Consider the following 25,268-nt stretch of genomic DNA (forward strand, 5'->3'; position numbering starts at 1 on the left):
CACTGAAGCACCGTGCTAATGTTAGCCCTGTTTGAAATGTGTCCCAACTGGCTGATGTGTGCTTTCTGAGGACAACACACACACACACACACACACACACACACACACACACACACACACACACACACACACACACACACACACACACACAAGTCAAGGTTGTATGCGGCCTGGGTTTGTCCCCCAGTGGCATCTCCACACACACTAAGCGTTTGTCAGCTCTAAGAATAGTGAGGATCAGGTTCCAGAACTCACAATTGGTCTGTTTGCGGTTCTGCTGTGAACGAAAGGCAAGGAGGCGGAGCTTGTTTGCCTGTCCTGGTCATTTTGGCCCGCTGTCGTCCTGCTTGAGGTTCTCCTAAGTTGTTTGGATCATCTTGTGTTTGGATTTGTTAATGCTGCCAAGGTGTTGCTTTTAATGGTGGTTCAGTGATCGAGAACTGGTCTCACTGGTTTGGTCCATGCAGCGGTACCGCCACTATGGCACCTCGTCCCCTACGGTGCCCGTGGAGGAGCTCCACGCCACTGAGGAGGAGGTGAGCGCTAAGGAACAGGAGGAGGATCCCCTTGTTGAAGAGGAGCAGGATGGCATCCAGACCACAGGTAGGACCGGTGTGAACTTCGACCCCCTGTTTGCTGTTCCTCCCTGGGTTACTCGGTTTGGTTCTGATAGGACGTACGGATGTTGAGGAGGCCCCTTCCACGCAGGAGCCCCGTTTGCTCTCTGGTAGGTGGCGTGCATCGCTTTGGTTTGGCTTGTGGTGTGTGGGGGATTTGACCTTTAACCTTTTTCAGGCCTGTGCATGTCCGTGTGTGTGTTTCCCTGAGAGGATTGCGACTTGATTTTTGATGTCTGAAGCTCTCAGCTGCTCCAGAGGGAACAGCTGCTGTTGGCCCCGCCCCCTCGGGCTTTTGTTTAAATCTGTTCCTGGGTCAGGTTGACCTCTGCTGTTTGGGACTAATAAAAGGTGTCAACTACTTGACCCTGCAGAGCAACACACCTCGGGAGGGACATTAATTGGGACTATTTACCATCAATAAATTGCTATACTATTACAGTGTTTTTCAACCTTTTTTGCTTTGAAAAAATGCGGAGGTACACCACCAGCAGAAATCCTTAAAGGGGAACATTATCACAATTTCAAAAGGGTTAAAAACAATAAAAGTCAGGTCCCAGTGGCTTGTATTTTTTGAATTTTTTTTCAAAATTTTACCGGTCTCGGAATATCCCTAAATAAAGCTTTAAAGTGCCTGATTTTCGCTGTCTTCAAAACCACTATCCATTTCCCTGTGACGTCACACAGTGCTGCCAATGTAAACAAACAATGGGAATACCACAGCAAGATATAGCGACATTAGCTCGGATTCAAACTCGGATTTCAGCGACTTAAGCAATTCAACAGATTACGCATGTATTGAAACAGATGGTTGGAGTATGAAAGTATTGAAGAAGAAACTGAAGCTATTGAGCGAATAGCTATTGACGCTATTTATAGCCATAGCATGGCCGAATAGCTGCGTTAGCATCGCCGGTAAAATGTGCGGACCAAACGATCAGGACTTTCGCATCTTTTGACACTGGAGCAACTTAAATTCGTCGATTGGTAAGTGTTTTTTTCGCATTAAATGTGGGTGGAAGGAAACGTAATATAGTTGCAAATGCATCTACAGGTTATCCATACATCTCCGTGCCATGTCTGCTTCAGCACCACCGGTAAATAGCATGTTAGCATCGATTAGCGTAGCATGTTAGCATCGATTAGCTGGCAGTCAACATCAACAAAACTCACCTTTGTGATTTCGTTGACTATCGTTGCAAATGCATCTGCAGGTTATCCATACATCTCTGTGCCATGTTTGTCATCGCCGGTAAAATGTGGAGACACTTTGGTACATTCAATGGGGGTCTGGCGGCAGACACGTTCGCATCTTCGGGCCAGTGGTGCAACTTGAATCCCTCCCTGTTAGTGTTGTTACACCCTCCGACAACACACCGTCGAGGCATGATGTCTCCAAGGTTCCAAAAAAATAGTCAAAAAAACGGAAAATAACAGAGCTGAGACCCGGTGTTTGTAATGTGTAGAAAATGAAAATGGCGGGTGTGATACCTCAGCGACGTCACATTCTGACGTCATCGCTAAAAGACCGATAAACAGAAAGGCGTTTAATTCGCCAAAATTCACCCTTTTAGAGTTCGGAAATCGGTTAAAAAAAATATATGGTCTTTTTTCTGCACCATCAAGGTATATATTGACGCTTACATAGGTCTGGTGATAAAGTTCCCCTTTAAAAAACAAAACTCAGTTGACAGTAATAAGTAGTTTTGTTGGCTATGACTTTAAACCATAACCAAGCATGCATCAATATAGCTCTTGAGTCAAAGTCGGTGTACTGTCACCACCTGTCACATCACACCCTGACTTATTTGGACATGTTTGCATTTTTTCTGTGTATAGTGTTTTGGTTCTTCTCTAGCGCTCCTATTTTGGTGGCTTTTCCTGCTTTTTGGTATTTTCCTGTAGTACAGGGGTAGGGAACCTATGGCTCTAGAGCCAGATGTGGCTCTTTTGATGACTGCATCTGGCTCTTAGATAAATCTTAGCTGAGATTGCTTAACACAATAAGTAATGAATAATTTATCCAACGCCCTCGACGCGAATCCCTTAGGGGTGATGCTGATGATGCCCGCCACCGTAGCCCCCACTCCCTCCCCTCTGTTGCAAGTCTGGAGTTGTATGTTGTGATACGTATATATGCTTTGCTCTTGAGTTTTTTCTCATAGCTGTTCTGTGACCATAAACACCGTTTTGTTTGTCTAATCAAATCCATCAGTCAATCAACAAAGTTTTGTTGTACTTGGGCAATAACAATACCTACCTACCAACCTAATTACGCTGGTAATCCCAGTGTCAAAATATGTTGAAGAAGTCGCATTCATGGTAAGAAGTATTTTATTTAATTGTGGTTAGCTTCAGAATAACAATATTATTAAAAATAAAAAGAGACCTACAATACTCTAAAAATGTTGGTTTTACAAAAAAAAAATGCAGGCATTTAGTTGTATTCTGTGTTAAAAAATATGATATCGCTCTCACAGAAATACATTTTTAAATATTTCGCTTTCATGGCTCTCTCAGTCAAAAAGGTTCCCGAACCCTGCTGTAGTAGTTCCATGTCTTCCTTGGAGCAATATTTCCCGCATCTACTTTGTTTAAGCAGTCAAACATTTTTCTGTTGTTTTTATCCTTTGTGGGGACATTGTTGATTGTCATGTTCGGATGTACATTGTGGATGCCGTCTTTGCTCCACAGTAAGTCTTTGCTGTCGTCCAGCAATCTGTTTTTGTTTACTTTGTAGCCAGTTCAGTTTTAGTGTTGTTCTGCATAGCCTTCCCTAAGCTTCAATCAATCAATCATCAATCAATGTTTACTTATATAGCCCTAAATCACTAGTGTCTCAAAGGGCTGCACAAACCACTACGACATCCTCGGTAGGCCCACATAAGGGCAAGGAAAACTCACACCCAGTGTGACGTCGGTGACAGTGATGACTATGAGAACCTTGGAGAGGAGGAAAGCAATGGATTGTCGAGCGGGTCCAACATGATATTGTGAAAGTTCAATCCATAATGGATCCAACACAGTCGCGAGAGTCCAGTCCAAAGCGGATCCAACACAGCAGCGAGAGTCCCGTTCACAGCGGAGCCAGCAGGAAACCATCCCAAGCGGAGGCGGGTCAGCAGCAATGCCTTTTCTTAGGGGCACTAACCTTTTGTCTATTTTTGGTTTAAGCATTAGACACCTTTTTGCCTGCACGCTGCCTCCCGCTGTTTCCGACTATTAGCTACTGGCTGCCACCTACTGGTATGGAAGAGTATTACACGGTTACCCTGCCGAGTTCTAGACAGTACAGACACTCAACAACAACACATCATTTGCAGACTATAATTACTGGTTTGCAAAAAATATTTGTAACCCAAATAGGTGAAACTAGATAATCTCCCACGGCACACCAGACTATTACACTTATGTTATATTCATATTCCGGCTGTCAAAAAACTGTAAACTCATGCGATTAATCACAAAAAATATTGCATTGATAATGTATATTTTGTATTAATTTATTTTGAGCTCTTTAACCTTAACATTGAATGGTTACCTGAAAAGCGGCGTGGGTTTTATATAAGGTTAATGATCAGGTAGTGACATACAAAACCCAAAACCAGTGAATTTTGCACGTTGTGTAAATCGTAAACAAAATACATATCCTTTTCAAGCTATATTCAATTGAATGCACTGCGAAGACAAAATACTTAAAAGTTCGAACTGGAAAACCTTTTTTTTTTTTGCAAATAAAAGCTCATTTAGAATTTGATGCGTGCAACATGTTTAAAAAAAGCTGGCACAAGTTGCAAAAAAGTTGAGAAATGCTCATCAAACACTTATTTGGAACATCCCACATGTGAACAGGCTAATTAGGAACAAGTGGGTGCCATGATTGGGCATAAAATCAGCTTCCATGAAATGCTCAGTCATTCCCAAACAAAGATGGGGCGAGGGTCACCGCTTTTTGAACAAATGCATGAGCAAATTGTCAAACAGTTTTAAGTGTCAGAAAAATTGTACTTAAATTATCAAAAAGCTTTCCGTTCTCTGGGTTCCCAGTGAACAGACAAAAGCTGTCTTTGTTGCACCACGTCAAAGGCTTGGAAAATTCCGCTGTGTACGACGGGAGGAGACTGAAGGGGTTAGCTATTGTCATCCAAGACCTGCCCAAGCTCGATCCAGGACCAGTCCAAGCCCAAGGCATCTTTTTTTTGTGTTATTGTGACCAAAAACAAGAGCTGTTTACATACCCCCCATTCCTTTAGAAAAAGCTGTTGTTATGTAAACAGGGAATATCCAAATAAAAGAGGAGACCCGAACCTTTTTCTGTTAGAGCTTAATGACACTGTACAGGGGTACAGATGTATATGTTTCTCCTCGCTAACCCACATTGAATTCTGTCTCCGTTTGATTCTATGCTTTTTGTCCTGTTTAATACATGTCATCTGTGTTTGAACCTGACATTAAGAACAACATTTCCCAACGAGCTATTGCAAGGAATTTAGAAATTTCACCATCTACGATACGTGATATCATCAAAAGGTTCAGAGAATCTGTAGAAATGGCTGCACATAAAAAAGTGACATCAGTGTGTAAAGGATATCACCACATGGGCTCGGGAACACTTCAGAAAACAACTATCAGTAACTACAGTTTGTCGCTACATCTGTAAGTGCAAGTTAAAACTCGACTATGCAAAGCGAAAGCCATTTATCAACAACACCCAGAAACGCCTGCCGGCTTCACTTCGCCCGAGGTCATCTAAGATGGACTGACGCAAAGTGGTAAAGTGTTCTATGGTCTGACCAGTCCACATTTCAAATTGTTTTTGTAAACCGTGGATGTCGTGTCCTCAGAAAAAAAAAAGGAAAAGAACCATACAAATTGTTATAGGCGCAAAGTTGAAAAGCCAGCATCTGTGATGGTATGGGGGTGTATTAGTGCCCAAGGCATGGGTAACTTACACATCTGTGAAGGCACCAATAATGCTGAAAGGTACATAGGTATTGGAGCAACATATGTTGTCATCCAAGCAACGTTATCATGGACGCCCCTGCTTATTTCAGCAAGACAAAGCCAAGCCACGTGTTACAACAGCGTGACTTAATAGTCAAAGAGTAGTCTGGACCTGTCTCCCATTGAAAATGTGTGGCGCAATATGAAGCCTAAAATACCACAACGGAGACCCCGGACTGTTGAACAACTTAAGCTGTACATCAGGGGTGCCCACACTTTTTCTGCAGGCGAGCTACTTTTCAATTGACCAACTCAAGGGGATCTACCTCATTTTTATATATTATTTATATTTATTTATTTATGAAAGAGACATTTTTGTAAACAAGTTAAATGTGTTTAATGATAATACAAGCATGTGTAACACATATAGATGTCTTTCTTTCACGAAGACAAGAATATAAGTTGGTGTATTACCTGATTCTGATGACTTGCATTGATTGGAATCAGACAGTAATGATGATAACGCCCACATTTTCAAATGGAGGAGAAAAAAAGTTGTCCTTTCTGTACAATACCACATGAAAGTGGTTAGTTTTTGGCATCTAATTCATCCAGCTTCCATACACTTTACAAGAAAAACATTGGCGGCAAATTCCGTAGCTTGCTTGATTGACATTCACGGCACCCGAGGGTCTTGTGAGATGACGCTGGCTGCTGCCAGTTCATTATTATGAAAAAATGACAGAGAGGAAGGCGAGAAACACTTTTTATTTCAACAGACTTTCGCGCCGTCCCTTCCGTCAAAACTCTAAAGGCCGATTGCACATTTCCTATCTTCACAATAAAAGCCCTGCTTCATGCTGCCTGCGCTAACAAAATAAGAGTCTCGGAAAGCTGGCGTGCACAAGTGATGTGCACGCCAGCTTTCTGAGGGATCGCTTGTGCACGCCAGTTTTCCGAGACTCTGTATTTAGTTAGCGCAGGCAGCATGAAGCAGGGCTTTTATTGTGAAGATAGGAAATGTGCAGTCGGCCTTTAGAGTTTTGACAGAAGGTACGGCGCGAGAGTCTGTTGAAATAAAAAGTGTTTCTCGCCTTCCTCTCGGTCATTTTTTAATAATAATGATCTTGCAGCAGCCAGCGTCATCTCACAAGACCCTCCGGTACCGTGAATGTCATTTAAGTGACGTCTTGGTGAAGATTGATGATCACTAATTTTTAGGTCTATTTTTTTTAAAAGCCTGGCTCGAGATCGACTGACACACCCCCCGCGGTCGACTGGTAGCTCGCGATCGACGTAATGGGCACCCCTGCTGTACATCAAGCAAGAATGGGAAATAGTTCCACCTGAAAGGCTTCAAAATTTGGTCTCCTCAGTTCCCAAACATTTACTGAGTGTTGTTTAAGGGAAAGGCCATGTAACACAGTGGTAAAAATACCCCTGTGACAACTTTTTTGCAATGTGTTGCTGCCATTAAATTGTAAGTTAATGATTATTTGCAAAAAAATATAAATTAGTTTCTCAGTTGGAACATTAAATATCTGGTCTTTGCAGTTTATTCAATTGAATATAAGTTGAAAAGGATTTGCAAATCATTGTATTCTGTTTTTATTAATGAATTATACAACATGCAAACTTCACTGGTTTTGGGTTTGGTAAATCATTTGACAGCACTTATTCACATTCAGACATTAAACTAGTTGCGGCTTCATCAACAGCGCCTCTGCTGGTTGCAGCCAAGTATGGCACTCCATTTTTGCTTCATTGCTTCCATCCATTTTCTACCGCTTGTCCCTTTTTGGGGTTGTGGAGGGTGCTGGAGCCTATCTCAGCTGCATTCGGGCAGAAGGCGGTTTGCACGCTGGACATTACTTCAAGACAGAAATTAATCCGTTAATTCTTATGCCCGCCTCAAGTGTGCAGATTCACCCTGTCGCATGTTTCAAGTGTGTTTTTAACTTATTTGTGGTGTGTGTGTTTGTGTGTGGCGTCCTTTAGAGTCAAAGCCGCCACCGCCGGAAAGCAAGAACGGGAAGAAGACGCACGGCGGAGATGCGGGGGGAGGAGCTAAGTATTCCGTCTTCACCTGGTTTGTTGTCCTGGCGCTGTTGGGGGTGTGGAGCTCGGTGGCCGTCGTCTACTTTGATGTGGTCGACTACAACAGCGTCGTCGGTAAGTTAGCAGATGTTGGTGTGTTCTGTCCTTATAGTGAAGTGAAGTGAATTATATTTATATAGCGCTTTTCTCTAGCGACTCAAAGCGCTTTACATAGTGAAACCCAATATCTAAGTTACATTTTTAAACCAGTGTGGGTGGCACTGGGAGCAGGTGGGTAAAGTGTCTTGCCCAAGGACACAACGGCAGTGACTAGTATGGCGGAAGCGGGAATCGAACCTGCAACCCTCAAGTTGCTGACACGGCCGCTCTACCAACCGAGCTATAGTGCAGGGGTGTCCAAACTTTTTCCACTGCGTGCCGCACACTGAATAATCAAAGCAAGCGGTGGCTATTTATTTTAAAAAACAATACAATATATGTATAATAAACATACATTTAGGCCTCCACTCAGGCTTGATCCCGGGGACCCCAAAGGTTTTGGTAAAACAATGTTAAAAATGTGTCATTATTCAGTATTATTATTCAAGTTTTAAATCTCTAGATCAGGGGTCACCAACGCGGTGCCCGCGGGCACCAGGTAGCCCGTGAGGACCAAATGAGTAGCCCGCAGGCCTGTTCTAAAAATAGCTCAAATAGCAGCACTTACCAGTGAGCTGCCTCTTATTTTTTAAATTGTATTTATTTACTAGCAAGCTGGTTTCGCTTTGCTCGACATTTTTAATTCTAAGAGAGACAAAACTCAAATAGAATTTGAAAATCCAAGAAAATATTTGAAAGACTTGGTCTTCACTTGTTTAAATAAATTATTTATTATTTTACTTTGCTTCTTATAACTTTCAGAAAGACAATTTTAGAGAAAAAATACAACCTTAAAAATAATTTTAGGATTTTTAAACACATATACCTTTTTACCTTTTAAATTCCTTCCTCTTCTTTCCTGACAATTTAAATCAATGTTCAATTATTTTCTTTTTATTGTAAAGAATAATAAATACATTTTAAGTTAATTCTTCATTTTAGCTTCTGTTTTTTCGACGAAGAATATTTGTGAAATATTTCTTCAAACTTATTATGATTAAAATTAAAAAAAATTATTCTGGGAAATCTAGAAAATCTGTAGAATCAAATTTAAATATTATTTCAAAGTCTTTTGAATTTCTTTTAAAATTTTTGTTTTGAAAAAATGTGGAAGAAATAATGATTTGTGTTTGTTAGAAATATAGCTTGGTCCAATTTGTTATATATTCTAACAAAATGCAGATTGGATTTTAACCTATTTAAAACATGTCATCAAAATTCTAAAATGAATCTTAATCAGGAAAAATTACTAATGATGTTCCATAAATTATTTTTTTAATTTTTTCTAAAAGATTAGAATTAGCTAGTTTTTCTCTTTTTTTTTTTCCGGTTGAATTTTGAATTTTAAAGAGTCGAAATTGAAGATAAACTATGTTTCAAAATTTAATTTTCATTTTTTTCCTGTTTTCCCCTCTTTTAAACCGTTCAATTAAGTGTTTATTTCATCATTTATTCTCTACAAAAAACCTTTCGTAAAAGGAAAAAAAATGTACGACGGAATGACAGACAGAAATACCTATTTTTTATTTATATATATATATATATATATATATATATATATATATATATATTTATTATTATTTTTTTTTTATTAAAGGTAAATTGAGCAAATTGGCTATTTCTGGCAATTTATTTAAGTGTGTATCAAACTGGTAGCCCTTCGCATTAATCATTACCCAAGAAGTAGCTCTTGGTTTCAAAAAGGTTGGTGACCCCTGCTCTGGATCAACATTAGGTCTATCTGTCAATATGACGTTTTTAAAGATTTAAGTTGTATGCTCTTTTTGTAAAAAAAAAAAACATGTTTTTTTTATTGAAAAAAAACACAAACTATGCAATATTTTCACCCAATAAAATTTTGAAGTAGAATGTTTGAGATTATATAATAATTGGAACTGGAAAAAGGTCAACAACTAATAACACCATTGATTTTAATTCAGTATTATTTTTTGTGCAATGACACTTAAAAACAAAACACACTGATCCAAAAGGGTCCTACTCATTAAAGTGTTAAAAAATATATACATATATATATTTTTTTTACTGTTTACTTTTAACACAATGGTCTCGAGGTCAACTTCGGATCCATCCGTCAATTATAATTTTTTTTTTTTGTTTATGTTTTTTGTTTGTTCGTTTTAGGCCATTCTTTAAAAAAAAAAAAACAGCCCAGTTTTTTATATGGCAAACACAAAATATCCAACATTTGCCCCAAAAAATATCTCAAAGTGGAATATTTAATGTGACGTAATTGGAGCCTTGAATTGGTCAATAATTCATAATCGATTTTGATTCACTATTTTTTTTTTAAAGAGAGAAACAGCCTGCATGGCAGCTTTGTGTTATTAGAGTAAACATTGCAACATGTTCTTGTTACATTTCACTTGTTTGCTCTTTTATACCACTTTTTATGTTTTTCATTTTTTTCCATAGTGTTTTTAAAATGTGCCGTGGGGCCGTTAAAAAATGGCCCCCGGGCCGCACTTTGGACACCCCTGTTATAGTGGAACACCTCTGACAATGCACACAGGAAGCTGTCACCTTGCGGCTGTAAAAGTCTCACGCTGACAATTGCTACTTGTGGTCTATGGTCAACTTCCTGTTAAGAGAAAAAAAAATAACTAGGTCATGTTCTTGTGACAGTGAAAAAAACTGACAGTGTAGAAATAATACATACTGTACATTAGAGATGTCCGATAATGGATTTTTTGCCGATATTGTCCAACTCTTAATTACTGATTCCGATATCAACCGATATCGATATATACAGTCGTGGAATTAACACGTTATTATGCCTAATTTTGTTGTGATGCCCCGCTGGATGCATTAAACAATATAACAATGTTTTCCAAAAATAAATAAACTCAAGTTATGGGAAAAAAAATGCCAACATGACACTGCCATATTTATTATTGAAGTCACAAAGTGCATTATTTTGTTTAATATGCCTCAAAACAGCAGCTTGGAATTTGGGACATGCTCTCCCTGAGAGAGCATGAGGAGGTTGAGGTTGGCGGGGTTGGGTGGGGGTAGTGAGTAGCGGGGGGTGTATATTGTTAGTACTGCAAGGGGTTCTGGGTATTTGTTCTATTGTGTTTCATTTGTGTTACGGTGCAGATGTTCTCCCGAAATGTGTTTGTCATTCTTGTTTGGTGTGGGTTCACAGTGTGGCGCATATTTGTAACAGTGTTAAAGTTGTTTATACGGCCACCCTCAGTGTGACCAAGTATGACTTGCATTCACTTGTGTGTGTGTGTAAGGCCGTAGATATTATGTGATTGGGCCGGCACGCAAAGGCAGTGCCTTTAAGTTCTGTACTTCTCCCTACGTCCGTGTACACAGAGGCGATTTAAAAAGTCATAAATTTTACTTTTTGAAACCGATACCGATGATTTCTGATATTACATTTTAAAGCATTTATCGGCCGATATTATCGGCAGTCCGATATTATCGGACATCTCTACTGTACATGCACTGTATTGTAATGCAGGGGTCTTTTTGACCTTGGGGCCCAACTTTTCCACTACAGAGGGACCCACTCAAAAATGAACACTCAATAATTATATCTAACCTACTTACAATTTACAAACTTGCCGAATGATATGCAAGCACGTGTTAATCACAAATTATATTATTTATTTAACACATAATAAACCTTAGACTTAGGTCAGGCTGATTAGAAAAATAAGTTCTATCCAAACATACTGCATAGGAAGGGATTAAAAAATAACTTGACAAAAAATACATTGACGTTATTAATCAGTCGGGCCGTCTTCCCGGTCCCTCTTTGTTTGTTTTTGCTTGACAAGCCTCTGTCTGCAACACTCGGCGGTATAGCTCGGTTGGTAGAGTGGCCGTGCCGGCAACTTGAGGGTTCCAGGTTCGATCCTAGTCATGGCCGTTGTGTCCTTGGGCAAGGCACTTTACCCACCTGCTCCCAGTGCCACCCACACTGCTTTAAATTTAACTTAGATATCGGGTTTCACTATGTAAATGCACTTTGAGTCACTAGAGAAAAGCGCTATATAAATATAATTCACTTCATTAAAGGAGCGGCACGAGTTTCATGTTCCGTTATTCAATAAGCGCAACAGAGATGGATGACAAAAATGAGACTATTGTATACGAGGAGCAGGCAGCAGCTCACACATTCTCATACTTTCTGTAACATCCAGAAATAAATTATGTCAGCCAGTTTGTAGAATACATAATATATAAGCTACGAGGTAAACTTGCAATGTATTAAAGGCCTACTGAAACGAGATTTTCTTATTTAAACGGGGATAGCAGGTCCATTCTATGTGTCATACTTGATCATTTCGCGATATTGCCATATTTTTGGTACTTTAACTTTAAAGGCCTACTGAAAGCCACTACTACCGACCACGCAGTCTGATAGTTTATATATCAATGATGAAATATTAACATTGCAACACATGCCAGTACGGCCTTTTTAGTTTACTAAATTGCAATTTTAAATTTCGCGCGGAAGTATCATGCTGAAACGTCGCGGTATGATGATGCGTGCGTGTGACGTCACGCATTGTAGAGGACATTTTGTTCCAGAACCGTTCCCAGCTATAAGTCGTCTGTTTTCATCTCATAATTCCACAGTATTATAGACCTCTGTGTTGCTGAATCTTTTGCAATTTGTTCAATGAATATTGGAGCCGTCAAAGAAGAAAGCTGTAGGTGGGAAGCGGTGTATTGCGCCCGCCTTCAGCAACACAAACACGATGTAATTCATTGTTTACATTCCCGAAAGATGACAGTCAAGCTTTACTATGGAACAGAGATGTCAAGCGAACATGGTTGGATTGGACCACACACACAAATTACAGCGTATTATGCAGCGATCATTTCGAAAGATCGTGTTTCGAAGAGGGTCCCTTGCAAAGGGCGGAGATGGGTATCGCCATCACCTGTCGACTGGTGCTGAAGAAAGGTGTGGGGCCGACCTTCAGGTTGTACAGGTACGACCATATAATCTCACTAAAACACTAGTAACACAATAAGCAGATAAGGGATTTTCCAGAATTATTCTAGTAAATGTGTCTAATAACATCTGAATCACTCCCACTGCCCTCGTTTTTTTTTTTTTTTCAAGTCCTTCACTCTCACTTTCCTCATCCCCGAATCTTTCATCCTCGCTCAAATTAATGGGGAAATCGTCGCTTTCTCGGTCCGAATCGCTCTCACTGCTGGTGGCCATGATTGTAAACAATGTTCAGATGTGAGGAGCTCCACAACCCGTGACGTCACGCGCACATCGTCTGCTACTTCCGGTACAGGCAAGGCTTTTTTATTAGCGACCAAAAGTTGCGAACTTTATCGTCAATGTTTGTCTACTAAATACTTTCAACAAAAATATGTCAATATCGCAAAATGATCAAGTATGACACATAGAATGGACCTGCTATCCCCGTTTAAATAAGAAAATATCATTTTAGTAGGCCTTTAACTTTACAGTCAAGAAATACTGCTGTAATGTGTAGCCCCCTAGTGGTAAATTCGTGTATTGCTCTCATGTTTGTTGCTTGAAGCTGTGATGAGTGACCACCATTGACGTGACGTCAGTGGGACACTTTTAGGACTGAAAGGAAAATAGACGTCTGTCATTGTCTTCTCTGTGTTGTCTCCGCACGCAGCCAGAGCCGAGGAGTTTCGTATGAACTTCTCGCAAGTTTTACAAGGTAAAGTTGGAAACACGTCAAAGTTTAGATGTTCACATCCCGTTGACTTTATTTTGGTACTTCCTGTTCCCACTCATACGTCCATCCTGTGCAGCTCGACGGGTTGAATGTCAACACCACTCCTCCAAATTGTGTCCAATCTTGTTTTATACTCATTTTGATTGTCTCTTGGTGATGATAGTATAGAACTTGTGATGGCGTTTGATGTCCAAATATATTTATAAATTAGTAACCTCCATCATTGTTGTCCTTCCTTCCACTTCAGGGAAGCTGAAGGCCTACGACACAGACGGAGATGGCGACTTCGATGTGGAAGACGCCAAAGTCCTGCTTGGCAAGTCCCCTCTATTACTATCATTATCTTATAAACCCCGATTCCATATGAGTTGGGAAATTGTGTTAGATGTAAATATAAACAGAATACAATGATTTACAAATCATTTTCAACCCATATTCAGTTGAATATGCTACAAAGACAACATATTTGATGTTCAAACTGATAAACATTTTTTTGTTGTTGCAAATAATCATTAACTTTAGAATTTTATGCCAGCAACACGTGACAAAGAAGTTGGGAAAGGTGGCAATAAATACTGATAAAGTTGAGGAATGCTCATCAAACACTTATTTGGAACATCCCACAGGTGTGCAGGCTAATTGGGAACAGGTGGGTGCCATGATTGGATATAAAAACACCTTCCCAAAAAATGCTCAGTCTTTCGCAAGAAAGGATGGGGCGAGGTACACCCCTTTGTCCACAACTGCGTGAGCAAATAGTCAAACAGTTTAAGAACAACGTTTCTCAAAATGAAATTGCAATACATTTAGGGATTTCAACATCTACGGTCTATAATATCATCAAAAGGTTCAGAGAATCTGGAGAAATCACTCCACGTAAGCGGCATGGCCGGAAACCAACATTGAATGACCGTGACCTTCGATCCCTCAGACGGCACTGTATCAAAAACTGACATCAATCTCTAAAGGATATCACCACATGGGCTCAGGAATACTTCAGAAAACCACTGTCACTATATACAGTTCGTAGCTACATCTGTAAGTGTGACATCCATTGCTTTTGGTCCCCTAGGGGGTGGGGGGGTTGCCCACATATGACTGGTCCTCTCCAAGGTTCTCATAGTCATCATTGTCACTGGCGTCCCACTGGGCGTGAGTTCTCCTTGCCCACTGGGTGTGAGTTTTCCTTGCCCTTATGTGGGTTCTTCCGAGGATGTCGTAGTCGTAGTGGTTTGTACAGTCCTTTGAGACATTTGTGATTTAGGGCTATATAAATAAACATTGATTGATTGATTGAAGTTATAAATGATAATAAATGATAAATGGGTTGTACTTGTATAGCGCTTTTCTACCTTCAAGGTACTCAAAGCACTTTGACACTACTTCCACATTCACCCATTCACACACACATTCACACACTGACGGAGGGAGCTGCCATGCAAGGCGCCAACCAGCACCCATCAGGAGCAAGGGTGAAGTGTCTTGCTCAGGACACAACGGACGTGACGAGGTTAGTACTAGGTGGGAATTGAACCAGGGACGCTCGGGTTGCGCACGGCCACTCTCCCCACTGCGCCACGCCGTCCCTGAAAGCTCTACTATGCAAAGCGAAGCCATTTTTCAACAACATCCAGAAACGCCGCAGGCTTCTCTGGGCCCGAGATCATTTAAGATGGACTGATGCAAAGTGAAAAAGTGTTCTGTGGTCTGACGAGTCCACATTTTAAATTGTTTTTGTAAATATTCGACATCGTGTCATCCGGACCAAAGGGGATGCGAACCATCCAGGCTGTTATAAACGCAAAGTTCAAAAGCCAGCATCTGCGACGGTATGGGGAATGGGAAATAATTCCACTTTCAAAGCTTCGACAATTAGTTTCCTCAGTTCCCAAACGTTTATTGAGTGTCGTTAAAAGAAAAGGTGATGCAACACAGTGGTGAACATGCCCTTTCCCAACTACTTTGGCACGTGTTGCAGCCATGAAATTTTAAGTTAATAATTATTTGCAAAGTTTATGAGTGCGAACATCAAATATCTTGTCTTTGTAGTGCATTCAATTGAATATGGGTTGAAAAGGATTTGCAAATCATTGTATTCTGTTTTTATTTACCTTTAACACAATTCCCCAACTCAAATGGAAACGGGGTTTGTATTACAGTATATTTACTGAATCTCGTATCCATGAGAGCACTGAGGTGGTTTACGGTAACGCAGTAGCACACGGGCGGCGTCCATACGGGCCATGAAGACCTGCTGAGTCGTGTGTTCGTGGTAGAACCTCCCGATTATGGTCTCGGTCAAGTTCACCTAAAGATAAGCAATGCCAGAGTTGATGGAACTCGCAGGGAAGTCAGAGCCAAAATGGCCGCATCTGTTTCTTAGTGGCCGAGTGGGCATAGGAAGTGAGACAGCAAGTAAGGGATGTTGGCTGCTGGCGACAACTTTAACTCACTTTCTTTCTCTTTCCCGCATCTTCATCTTTCATTTGATGACATCCTTCTATCATTTCTTCCTTAAATCATGTCTTCTCTTTAAGTTGCACCCCGCCCTCGCCATCGCCACCCTTCCTTGTCTTCTTTTCTCCCCTCTTTCTCTCTCTCCCCTCTCGCTCTCGTCAGGCCTGACCAAAGATGGGGACGCTAGTGCGAGAGAGGAGTCGCTTGGCGAGGTTGTGAATATTTTAGCGGAGGAAGGTTCCGATTGGATGTACGGCTTCTTCACCTTCCTGTGTGACGTAGTGAGCTCACCTGTAGAGCGGGGTGACGACGATGAGGAGGAGGAGGAGGAGGATGGCGGGGAAGAAGAGGAAAAGGAGGCTGGGATGCGCAAGGAGGACGTGGAAGTCAAAGGGGTCATATTGGACCTGCAGAACCAATAGGACGAGCAGGATGGAGGCGGGGTCAAGCTGGGTGGACAGAAAACCATATTAAGAAAAACTGTGGCTGGAATTGTTCATTTATTTATGACTAATCAAATATGTAAAGTTCATCTTAATGTAAGTCAGTGTGTGTGTGAGCGAGACTAGCGATATTTTGTGGGAATATGTTGTCAACCTGCGCACTATTCACACGTCAGGACCAACAAGGCCTTTTCTGCTGACTTTACATAAATCAGGGGTGTCCAAAGTACGGCCCACAGCTAATCATTTACCGGCCCACCACACATTCTGGAAAAATTGCAAAATTGATAGTATTGCAAAAAAAAAAAAAAAAAACATTTTAAAAAAGTGGAATGAGGTGAAATCTAATGAGAAAAAGTGGCAGTGTTGTCGTTGTGGTTTGTGCAGCCCTTTGAGACACTAGTGATTTAGGGCTGTATAAATAATCAATGATTGATTTAATGTTGACACAAAGCTGCCATGCAGGCAGTTGTTTTTTTTTCCTTTTGTCTTTTTCTTTTTTTTCCATTGCTAAAAAAAAGGACAAAAAAAATCTATGTTATAAGGAATTATTACTTAAAAATTATCACTTTAAAATGTTTTATGTGGAAAAATATTGCATATGTTGTGTGTTTGCCCATATAAAAACATCAAAGTTGTGAGAAAAGAGCATAAAACAAACTAAATAATAGGTCAAACTTAAAATCGACAGATATATCGGAAGTTGATCTTGGAATTTAAGTGTTAAAAGTAAAAAAAATAATAATAAAAATGCATCACTTTATGAGTGGGGAACCTTTCGGATCTCAAATATATTTAGTAGGATTTTATTTAACTTTTCACTGGGATTACTCAAAAATATTAAATAATTAAAATCAATGGTGTCCTGCATTATTGATCTTTGAGGGCTTTAATTGCTAAATAAAGGAACTCTCCTGAAGGAATCAATAAAGTACTATCTATCTATCTATCTATCTATCTATCTATCTATCTATCTATCTAAATACTGCATATTTCAGTTTTACTATAAAAAACAAAGTTGTCTTTGAAAGAAAAGGCATAAAACCTTATTTGTTTTACTTTATATCAACCTCAAGTTGATATAGAGATTAACTGTAAGCATTAAATAAAAAATAATAATAATTTGAATTATTTTTAACATTTTAATGACTGAGACCCTCTATGCTCCCCAGGAGCCTAGGGATAAAAAAAAAAAATCCATATATTTTGTTATGGTTTGAAAATGAAAAATATCAAAATGGCCTCCGCATGCTTAAATTTTTCCGTGTGCGGCCCTCTGTGGAAAAAGTTTGGACACCCCTGACATAAATCATGATCATAAATTGATAAAATATCTTTTTGGTTTGCATTCACTTTTCTTAAATATATAAACGTATCATATTCTCTTCACGTCATATTAGGCTCCAGTGTTGCTGATTTTGCCGTAAAGCTTTAATCCAGGAGTCTCACATACGCGGGACAATTGCGGCCTGCGAGGCGTTTTTTTTCCCGGCCCCCACCTTAATATGAAAGTTTATTGTTAGTGCGGCCCGCAAGTTTTATATGAATGGCGCTTGACAGCGTTGTGTTGTTTGGGTCCAAAATGGCTCTTTCAACGTTCTGGGTTGCCTACCCCTGCATTAGCGGAAAAGCGGCAAATGTGTGAAAGCGACAGAGACGTTGCCATGGAGACGAGGGTTTTCATACGTGGCTGGCTGCAGGCTCACCGCGACACCTGTCCGTACGTAATAACAGTCCCCGATAACCTGGACCAATTCAAACCGTCATTTGTTTTTTTTTTATTGTTTAATTTGCATTGCCTCACACGATGAACACTACATATAGTTGTGATCAAAATTATTCAACCCCTACACAATTCTGGTGTTTTAGCAAGTTGGACATTTATTCCGTATTTTGTTTGTAGTCATATCAAATAAAGATGTGTCAAATAGACAAATACAACTTAAATTGTAACACTGTATTTTACAAAATACCAAAAAAGGACATTTTTCTTAATATCTCTTTGACAAAATGATTCAACCCCCTAGTTCCATGCATCTTTAGTACTTAGTAGAACACCCTTTGGCAGTAATGACATCCTTCAAAGGTGATACATAAGCGGACACAAGCTTCTTGCAAGCATCTACAGCTATTTTAGCCCATTCCTCTTGGGCAAAGGCCTCCAGTTCATTCATATTCTTGGGCTTGCGTGCTGCAACTGCCTTCTTCAAGTCCCACCACAGCTTTTCTAGAGGATTTAGGTCTGGCAACTGTGAAGGCCACTCCTGAGTCTTCCAGCCCTTCTTCTGCAACCACTCTGATGTTGATTTGGTGTTTTGCTTGGGATCCTTGTCTGTTGGAAGGTCCAACGTCTCCCAAGCCTCAGCTTTGTCACTGACTTCATGACATTTGCAGCTAATATATCCTGCTAGGAAATAGAATTCATAATGCCTTGAACGCGCTGGAGATTCCCGGTACCTGAGGCAGAGAAACAACCCTAGAGCATGATTGACCCCCCACCATGCTTTACAGTAGGCGAGGTGTTCTTCTCTTTGTAAGCTTCATTTTTCCTCCTCCATTCACAGGCCCAAAGAGTTCCAGTTTTGTCTCATCACTCCATAGAACTGTTTCCCAAAACCTTTGGGGTTTGTCCAGATGATTTTTGCCATACTGGAGTCATTTTTACTTGTGCCTGGTAGTCAGAAGTGGGGTGCGCTTGGGAGTTCTGGCATGGAGGCCTTCATCCCGTAGTGCACGCCTTATTGTCTGGGACGAAACCTGCGTCCCCGCTCTGCAATGTCCTGTTGTAGTTCCTCAGCTGTTACCCGGGGGTTTTTCACCACTGTACGCTTCAAATACTGGACAGCAGTTGCACATAGCATCCTCTTTCTACCACGCCCAGGTAGTCTTTCCACTGTGCGTTTAGCTTTAAACTTGCGATTATGCTCCCAACTGTGTCTCTTGGAATGTGTAATGTCGTTGCTATTTTCTTATATCCATATCCTTTCTTATGAAGTGAAGTGAATTATATTTATATAGCGCTTTTCTCAAGTGACTCAAAGCGCTTTAAATAGTGACAAATATCTAAGTTACATTTAAACCAGTGTGGGTGGCACTGGTAGCAGGTGGGTAAAGTGTCTTGCCCAAGGACACAACGGCAGTGACTAGGATGGCACAAGCGGGAATCGAACCTGCAACCCTCAAGCTGCTGGCACGGCCACTCTACCAACCGAACTATGCCACCCCTTGACAGCGTTGTGTTATTTGGGTCCAAAATGGCTCTTTCAACCTTCTGGGTTGCCTACCCTTGGCGTTAGCGGAAAAGCGGCAAATGAGTGAAAGCGACAGAGACGTTGCCATGGAGACAAAAGTTTTCTCACCGCGACACCTGTCCGTCCGTAATAACAGTCCCCGATAACCTGGACCAATTCAAACCATCATTTGTTTTTTTTTATTGTTTAATTTGCATTGCCTCACACGATGAACACAACATATAGTTGTGATCAAAATTGAAGAGAAATTACCTCCTCTCTTGACTTCTTTGACCACTCCCTGGACTTCACCATGTTGCAAATACACCATTGACCATCTACAAGAAGCTGAGCGTCGCAGTCTTTTTCACTCAGTTTAATTGTTGCTCGTTATGGTTCTAATCAGTTCTACAGGTGTTTTCAACACCTGATTGAAAAGACCTTATTCAAATTCTGTTCTTAAGAGTTATGATCTTCAAGGGGTTGAAAAATGTTGTCAATGAGATATTAAGTTGTTTGGTATGTTACAAAATATAATTCAAGTTGCATTTGTCTATTTGACGCAGCTTTATTTGATATGACTAAACATATCAAATGTTTTTTTGATATACTGGAGTCAATTTTGCTTGTGCCTGGTAGTCAGAAGTGGGGTGCGCCTGGGAGTTTATATGATTATAAACATAGTCATTAGAGTTTATATGACTATAAACATAGTCATATCAATATTTGCAATATTGAGAGGTGCAATATAGAGATGCAATATTTCTTTGTATATAAACATAGTCGTGGCGGATCGGTGCGGCGTCTTCAGTAATGCGAACATTGTATCGATCCGTTGTGGGGAAGAAGGAGCTGAGCCGGAAGGCAAAGCTCTCAATTTACCGATTGATCTACGTTCCCATCCTCACCTATGGTCATGAGCTTTGGGTCATGACCGAAAGGATAAGATCACGGGTACAAGCGGCCCAAATGAGTTTCCTCTGCCGTGTGGTGGGTCTCTCCCTTAGAGATAGGGTGAGAAGCTCTGTCATCCGGGAGGAACTCAAAGTAAAGCCGCTGCTCCTCCACATCGAGAGGAGCCAGATGAGGTGGTTCGGGCATCTGGTCAGGATGCCACCTGAACGCCTCCCTAGGGAGGTGTTTAGGGCACGTCCAGCCGGTAGGAGGCCACGGGGAAGACCCAGGACACGTTGGGAAGACTATGTCTCCCGGCTGGCCTGGGAACGCCTCGGGATCCCCCGGGAAGAGCTAGACGAAGTGGCTGGTGAGAGGGAAGTCTGGGCTTCCCTGCTTAGGCTGCTGTCCCCGCGACCCGACCTCGGATAAGCGGAAGATGATGGATGGATGGATGGATGGACTATAAACAAAATATGGAATAAATGACCAACTTGCTAAAACACCAAAATTGTGTGGGGGTTGAATAATTTTCATCACAACTGTATACTTATATATGACGCCGGATAACACTCAGGGAGCCGTCATTGTTTTGCGCTCGCTATTCTGGTACTTTCCCGACCGACCGCCGTGTTGCTGTAGGGAGGAAAAGCGGAACGACACACATTGCGGAAACAACATTATTCTCCTTGCGTCGGCTAAATACAAATATATTCCACAACCCCAAACATGTCTTTTTCATAGCCTGCAGAGTCGAGAGAGGTTTGTGATGAGTAAAGACAATTCCAGGAAAAGTGGGAGATGCAATATTTCTTTGTAGAGCACAAGGGCACCCCAACGTGTCTTATTTGCACAGAGAAAGTTGCGGTGCACAAAGAATACAATTTGAAACGTCATTATACAACTAGACATGCTGAGGAGTATGCAACTTTATTTATTTATTTATTTTTTAATCTTTTTTGCGGCCCAGCCTCACCCAGACTCTGCGTCCAGTGGCCCCCAGGTAAAGTGAATTTGAGACCCCTGTTTTAATTCAATCAGAGTCCCGCTAGTTTGTTGCCAACACTGTATGAATTCTACCGGAGGCCTTCCGAATCAACAATGCGGCGGCGGTCTGTGCCGTGTAGGCGAACTGAGCGATAGACAGTTGCAATAACCCACAAGTGTCAAACTCAAGATTTTATTTAGCCCTCGAAAGCCTGGAAATATTATGTATCAATAAAGTACTGTAACTTTTCATACTAAATGTATTATTTCTTTCTATTTTGGGAGAAAAAAAAAGATGTACTCCATGTAATCGCAAATGATGTTAACGTAGGGCTTCACGGTGGCAGAGGGGTTAGTGCGTCTGCCTCACAATACGAAGGTCCTGCAGTCCTGGGTTCAAATCCAGGCTCGGGATCTTTCTGTGTGGATTTTGCATGTTCTCCCCGTGAATGCGTGGGTTTCCTCCGGGTACTCCGGCTTCCTCCCACCTCCAAAGACATGCACCTGGGGATAGGTTGATTGGCAACACTAAATGGGCCCTAGTGTGTGAATGTGAGTGTGAATGTTGTCTGTCTATCTGTGTTGGCCCTGCGATGAGATGGCGACTTGTCCAGGGTGTACTCCGCCTTCCGCCCGATTGTAGCTGAGATAGGCGCCAGCGCCCTCCGCGACCCCAAAAAAGGGAATAAGCGGTAGAAAATGGATGGATGTTAACGTAAATATTGTCTAATTATGCAAAAATGTATTATCAAACATTCAAACCATTTTTTAAATAGAATAAAATACTAATAATAATGATTTCAAAGCAGGTTGTCCATCAAACCATGCAATGTAAAAGTAGCAATATACATCATGGCAAAATCGGGAAATTTACCCCTTTTTTATTTTTTTTTACTGTAATAAAATGTGGTGCCGTTTTTGGCATTTAAAGTAATACACTGAAAATCTACAGTTGTTGATTTGCGGTAAAAAACAAAAAAAACAAACAAACCAACTGGTAGCTCACATGACAAAATGTTCCTGTATAATTGCATTTTTTTAAATTTACAGTAAAAAAAAAGAAATGTAAATTTTACAGTAAAAATCTGGTAACCGAGCTGCCATTTTTTTTTTTTTTTACCATAAAAACAGCAGTACTGTTTTTCAATTTACAGTAACACACACGAAATTTTCAGGTGAAATTATTGCAACTTACCATATATTATTTTCCATTTTAGTTTAAAAAAAATCTACTAATAAATTGCATTAAAGTTAAAGTACCAATGATTGTCACACACACACTAGGTGTGGCAAAATTATTCCCTGCATTCGACCCATCACCCTTGATCACCCCCCTGGGAGGTGAGGGGAGCAGTGGGCAGCAGCGGTGGCCACGCCCGGGAATCATTTTTGGTGATTTAACCCCCAATTCCAACCCTTGATGCTGAGGTCCCATTTTTATAGTCTCTAGTATATAGTCTATAGTCCAGGGGTGTCCAAAGTGAGACCCGGGGGCCATTTCGGGCCCGCGGGTCATTCTTTAACGGCCCCATGGCACATTTTAAAAATACAATTGAAAAAATTAAAAAACATAAAAAGTGGTATAAAAGCGCAAACAGGTGAAATGTAACAAGAAAATGTTGCAATTTAATAACACAAAGCTGCCATGCAGGCTGTTTCTTTCTTTAAAAAATAATAATGAATCAAAATCAATGTCGTTTTGAATTATTGACCTATTCAAGGCTTCAATTACGTCACATTAAATATTCCTCTTTGAGATATTTTTTGGGGGAAAATGTTGCATATTTTGTGTTTTGCCATATAAAAAACTGAGGTGTGTTTTTAAAGAAGGGCCTAAAACAGGGGTAGGGAACCTATGGCTCGCGAGCCAGATGTGGCTCATTTGATGACTGCATCTGGCTCTCGGATAAATCTGAGCTAACATTGCTTAACACAATAAGTAATGAATAATTCCACTTGTAATTACAGTGTTAAAAATGACGTTCAAAATATAAAACATTTTCATGCATTTTTAATCCATCCATCCGTTTTCTACCGCACCTGTTCAAGAAGTTGCGTTAATGGTAAGACGTTATTTATTCATTTTTGGTTAGTGTGGGGCTTGCCCTCCTGGGGGTTCTTCAGACCACCGAGTACTGACATGAGAGCCTGTTTCAGGGTTACAATATTGTTTTATTTTTCAATAAGTCTCTCAGTTGCTTTCCAGCAATTGTCTTTTTCTCTTTTGTTCTCGCTCGCGCTCTGGCTCCAGCCCCAACCCCATCTCTCCCCCTGGCTGCTGCTTATAACAGAGCGATAGGTTATTAGATAAAAAAGCCCAGGTGGGCCATTATTGCACCTGTCCCTGATTTCGAGCCCGATCCTGGCAACACCCTGCTTCGCTGCAGGCCCACAGGCCACGCCACCTCCACAGTTAGCTTCAGATTAACAATGTTATTACAAAGAATAAGAGACCTATTATACTCTAAAAATGTTGGTCTTACTTAAAAATGCACGTGTTTAGTTGTGTTCAGTGTTAAAAAAAAAATATATGGCTCTTACGGAAATACATTTTAAAATATTTGGCTTTTTGGCTCTCTCAGCCAAAAAGGTTCCCGACCCCTGGCCTAAAACAAACAAAAAACATAAACAACAATAAAACTTAAAATTGACGGATATATCTGAAGTTTATCTCAAGATTATTGTGCTAAAAGTAAACAGTAAAAAAAATTGTATTATTTATTTTTTAACACTTTAATGATTAGGACGCTTTTGGACCCCCAATTATTTTAGTGTGATTTGTTTTTAGTTGTCATTGCTCCAAAAATAATAATGAATCAAAATCCAAACTTAAGGCTCTAATTATTATATAATCTCAAATATTCCACTTAAAAAAGTTATTGGGTGAAAATATTGCATATTTTTTCAATTTTTTTTTTATGTTGATTTACAGATTTAAAAATTGCATAATAATAAAAATAATAATACTAAATAATTACATATTTTTGATAAAAAATTTTACCGGGATCATAACTGAGTGGAGGCCTAAAAGTATATTTTTTATATATATATTGTATTGGTTTTTAAAATAAAAATGATGAAAATGGCCCCCGCTTGCTTTGATTTTTTTAGTGGAAAAAGTTTGGGCACCCCTGCTATAGTCTTTGTTATGACTCTTTGGTTTGACTTCACAACCTACCAATCCCAGGGCGGGGACTCTAACCACTAGGCCACTGAGTAGATTGTGTAATAATAGTGTTCACTGTTCGAAACAGCCCTCTGGGGCCAAACATAACTGCGATGTGGCCCTCAGTGAATACCACTTTGACAATATAATAGCCAATCAGATTGCGAGTTTTTGACAGTCTGCCTCCCTGGGTTGCAACACATTGAACCACTGAACGTCATTAATTCCTCCTGTGACTGGATACTCATTTGTGACTCGCAAGTGAGTATCCAACCACAAGCTGCGAGTTACAAATCAACAGAGCAGCACGTAAGCCATACTCTGCTGGCCGAGAAATCTGATCTCAACTCGCTTTTTTTAACCCACTTTTTTTGCCCGAGGAGAGCAAAACGTTGATTTGGTTACAGGTGTCCTTGCAAGGACATTTTAACAGTAGCCGGCTCCCGACCGAGTTAACCTGGCCCTGCAGGTGAAAGGGTTTGTCCGCCGCTTCCAATCCAATCAGCCAACTATAAGCGCTAATACTGGTTTATAACTTCCGACGGGTGCTGCAAAGTGTGAGTTCAATTATTTTATTTCTTTATTTTTTCCAGTTTATTATGTTTTTACAGTCATTCTAATTT

The 25,268-nt window shown here is 40.5% G+C and overlaps 1 protein-coding gene across 5 annotated transcripts in view; it reads left to right on the plus strand.

Annotated features, from left to right (window-relative positions):
• The first annotated feature begins 251 nt into the window (after positions 1-251).
• Positions 252-25,268, plus strand: part of LOC133569204 (aspartyl/asparaginyl beta-hydroxylase-like) — a 76,310-nt gene continuing 51,293 nt past the window's right edge. The window contains exons 1-5 of one of the 5 annotated variants that reach the window (XM_061921425.1): positions 252-603; positions 674-727; positions 7,560-7,733; positions 13,406-13,450; positions 13,716-13,784. In XM_061921425.1, the coding sequence (XP_061777409.1) occupies positions 462-603; positions 674-727; positions 7,560-7,733; positions 13,406-13,450; positions 13,716-13,784 (484 nt within the window). In that variant the 5' untranslated portion in view covers positions 252-461. The remainder of the gene's footprint in view (positions 604-673; positions 728-7,559; positions 7,734-13,405; positions 13,451-13,715; positions 13,785-25,268) is intronic. The other 4 variants (XM_061921428.1, XM_061921426.1, XM_061921429.1 and 1 more) reach the window with 4 other exon arrangements.

Source organism: Nerophis ophidion, linkage group LG15, assembly GCF_033978795.1.
Source record: "Nerophis ophidion isolate RoL-2023_Sa linkage group LG15, RoL_Noph_v1.0, whole genome shotgun sequence".
Classification (NCBI taxonomy): Eukaryota; Metazoa; Chordata; class Actinopteri; order Syngnathiformes; family Syngnathidae; genus Nerophis; species Nerophis ophidion.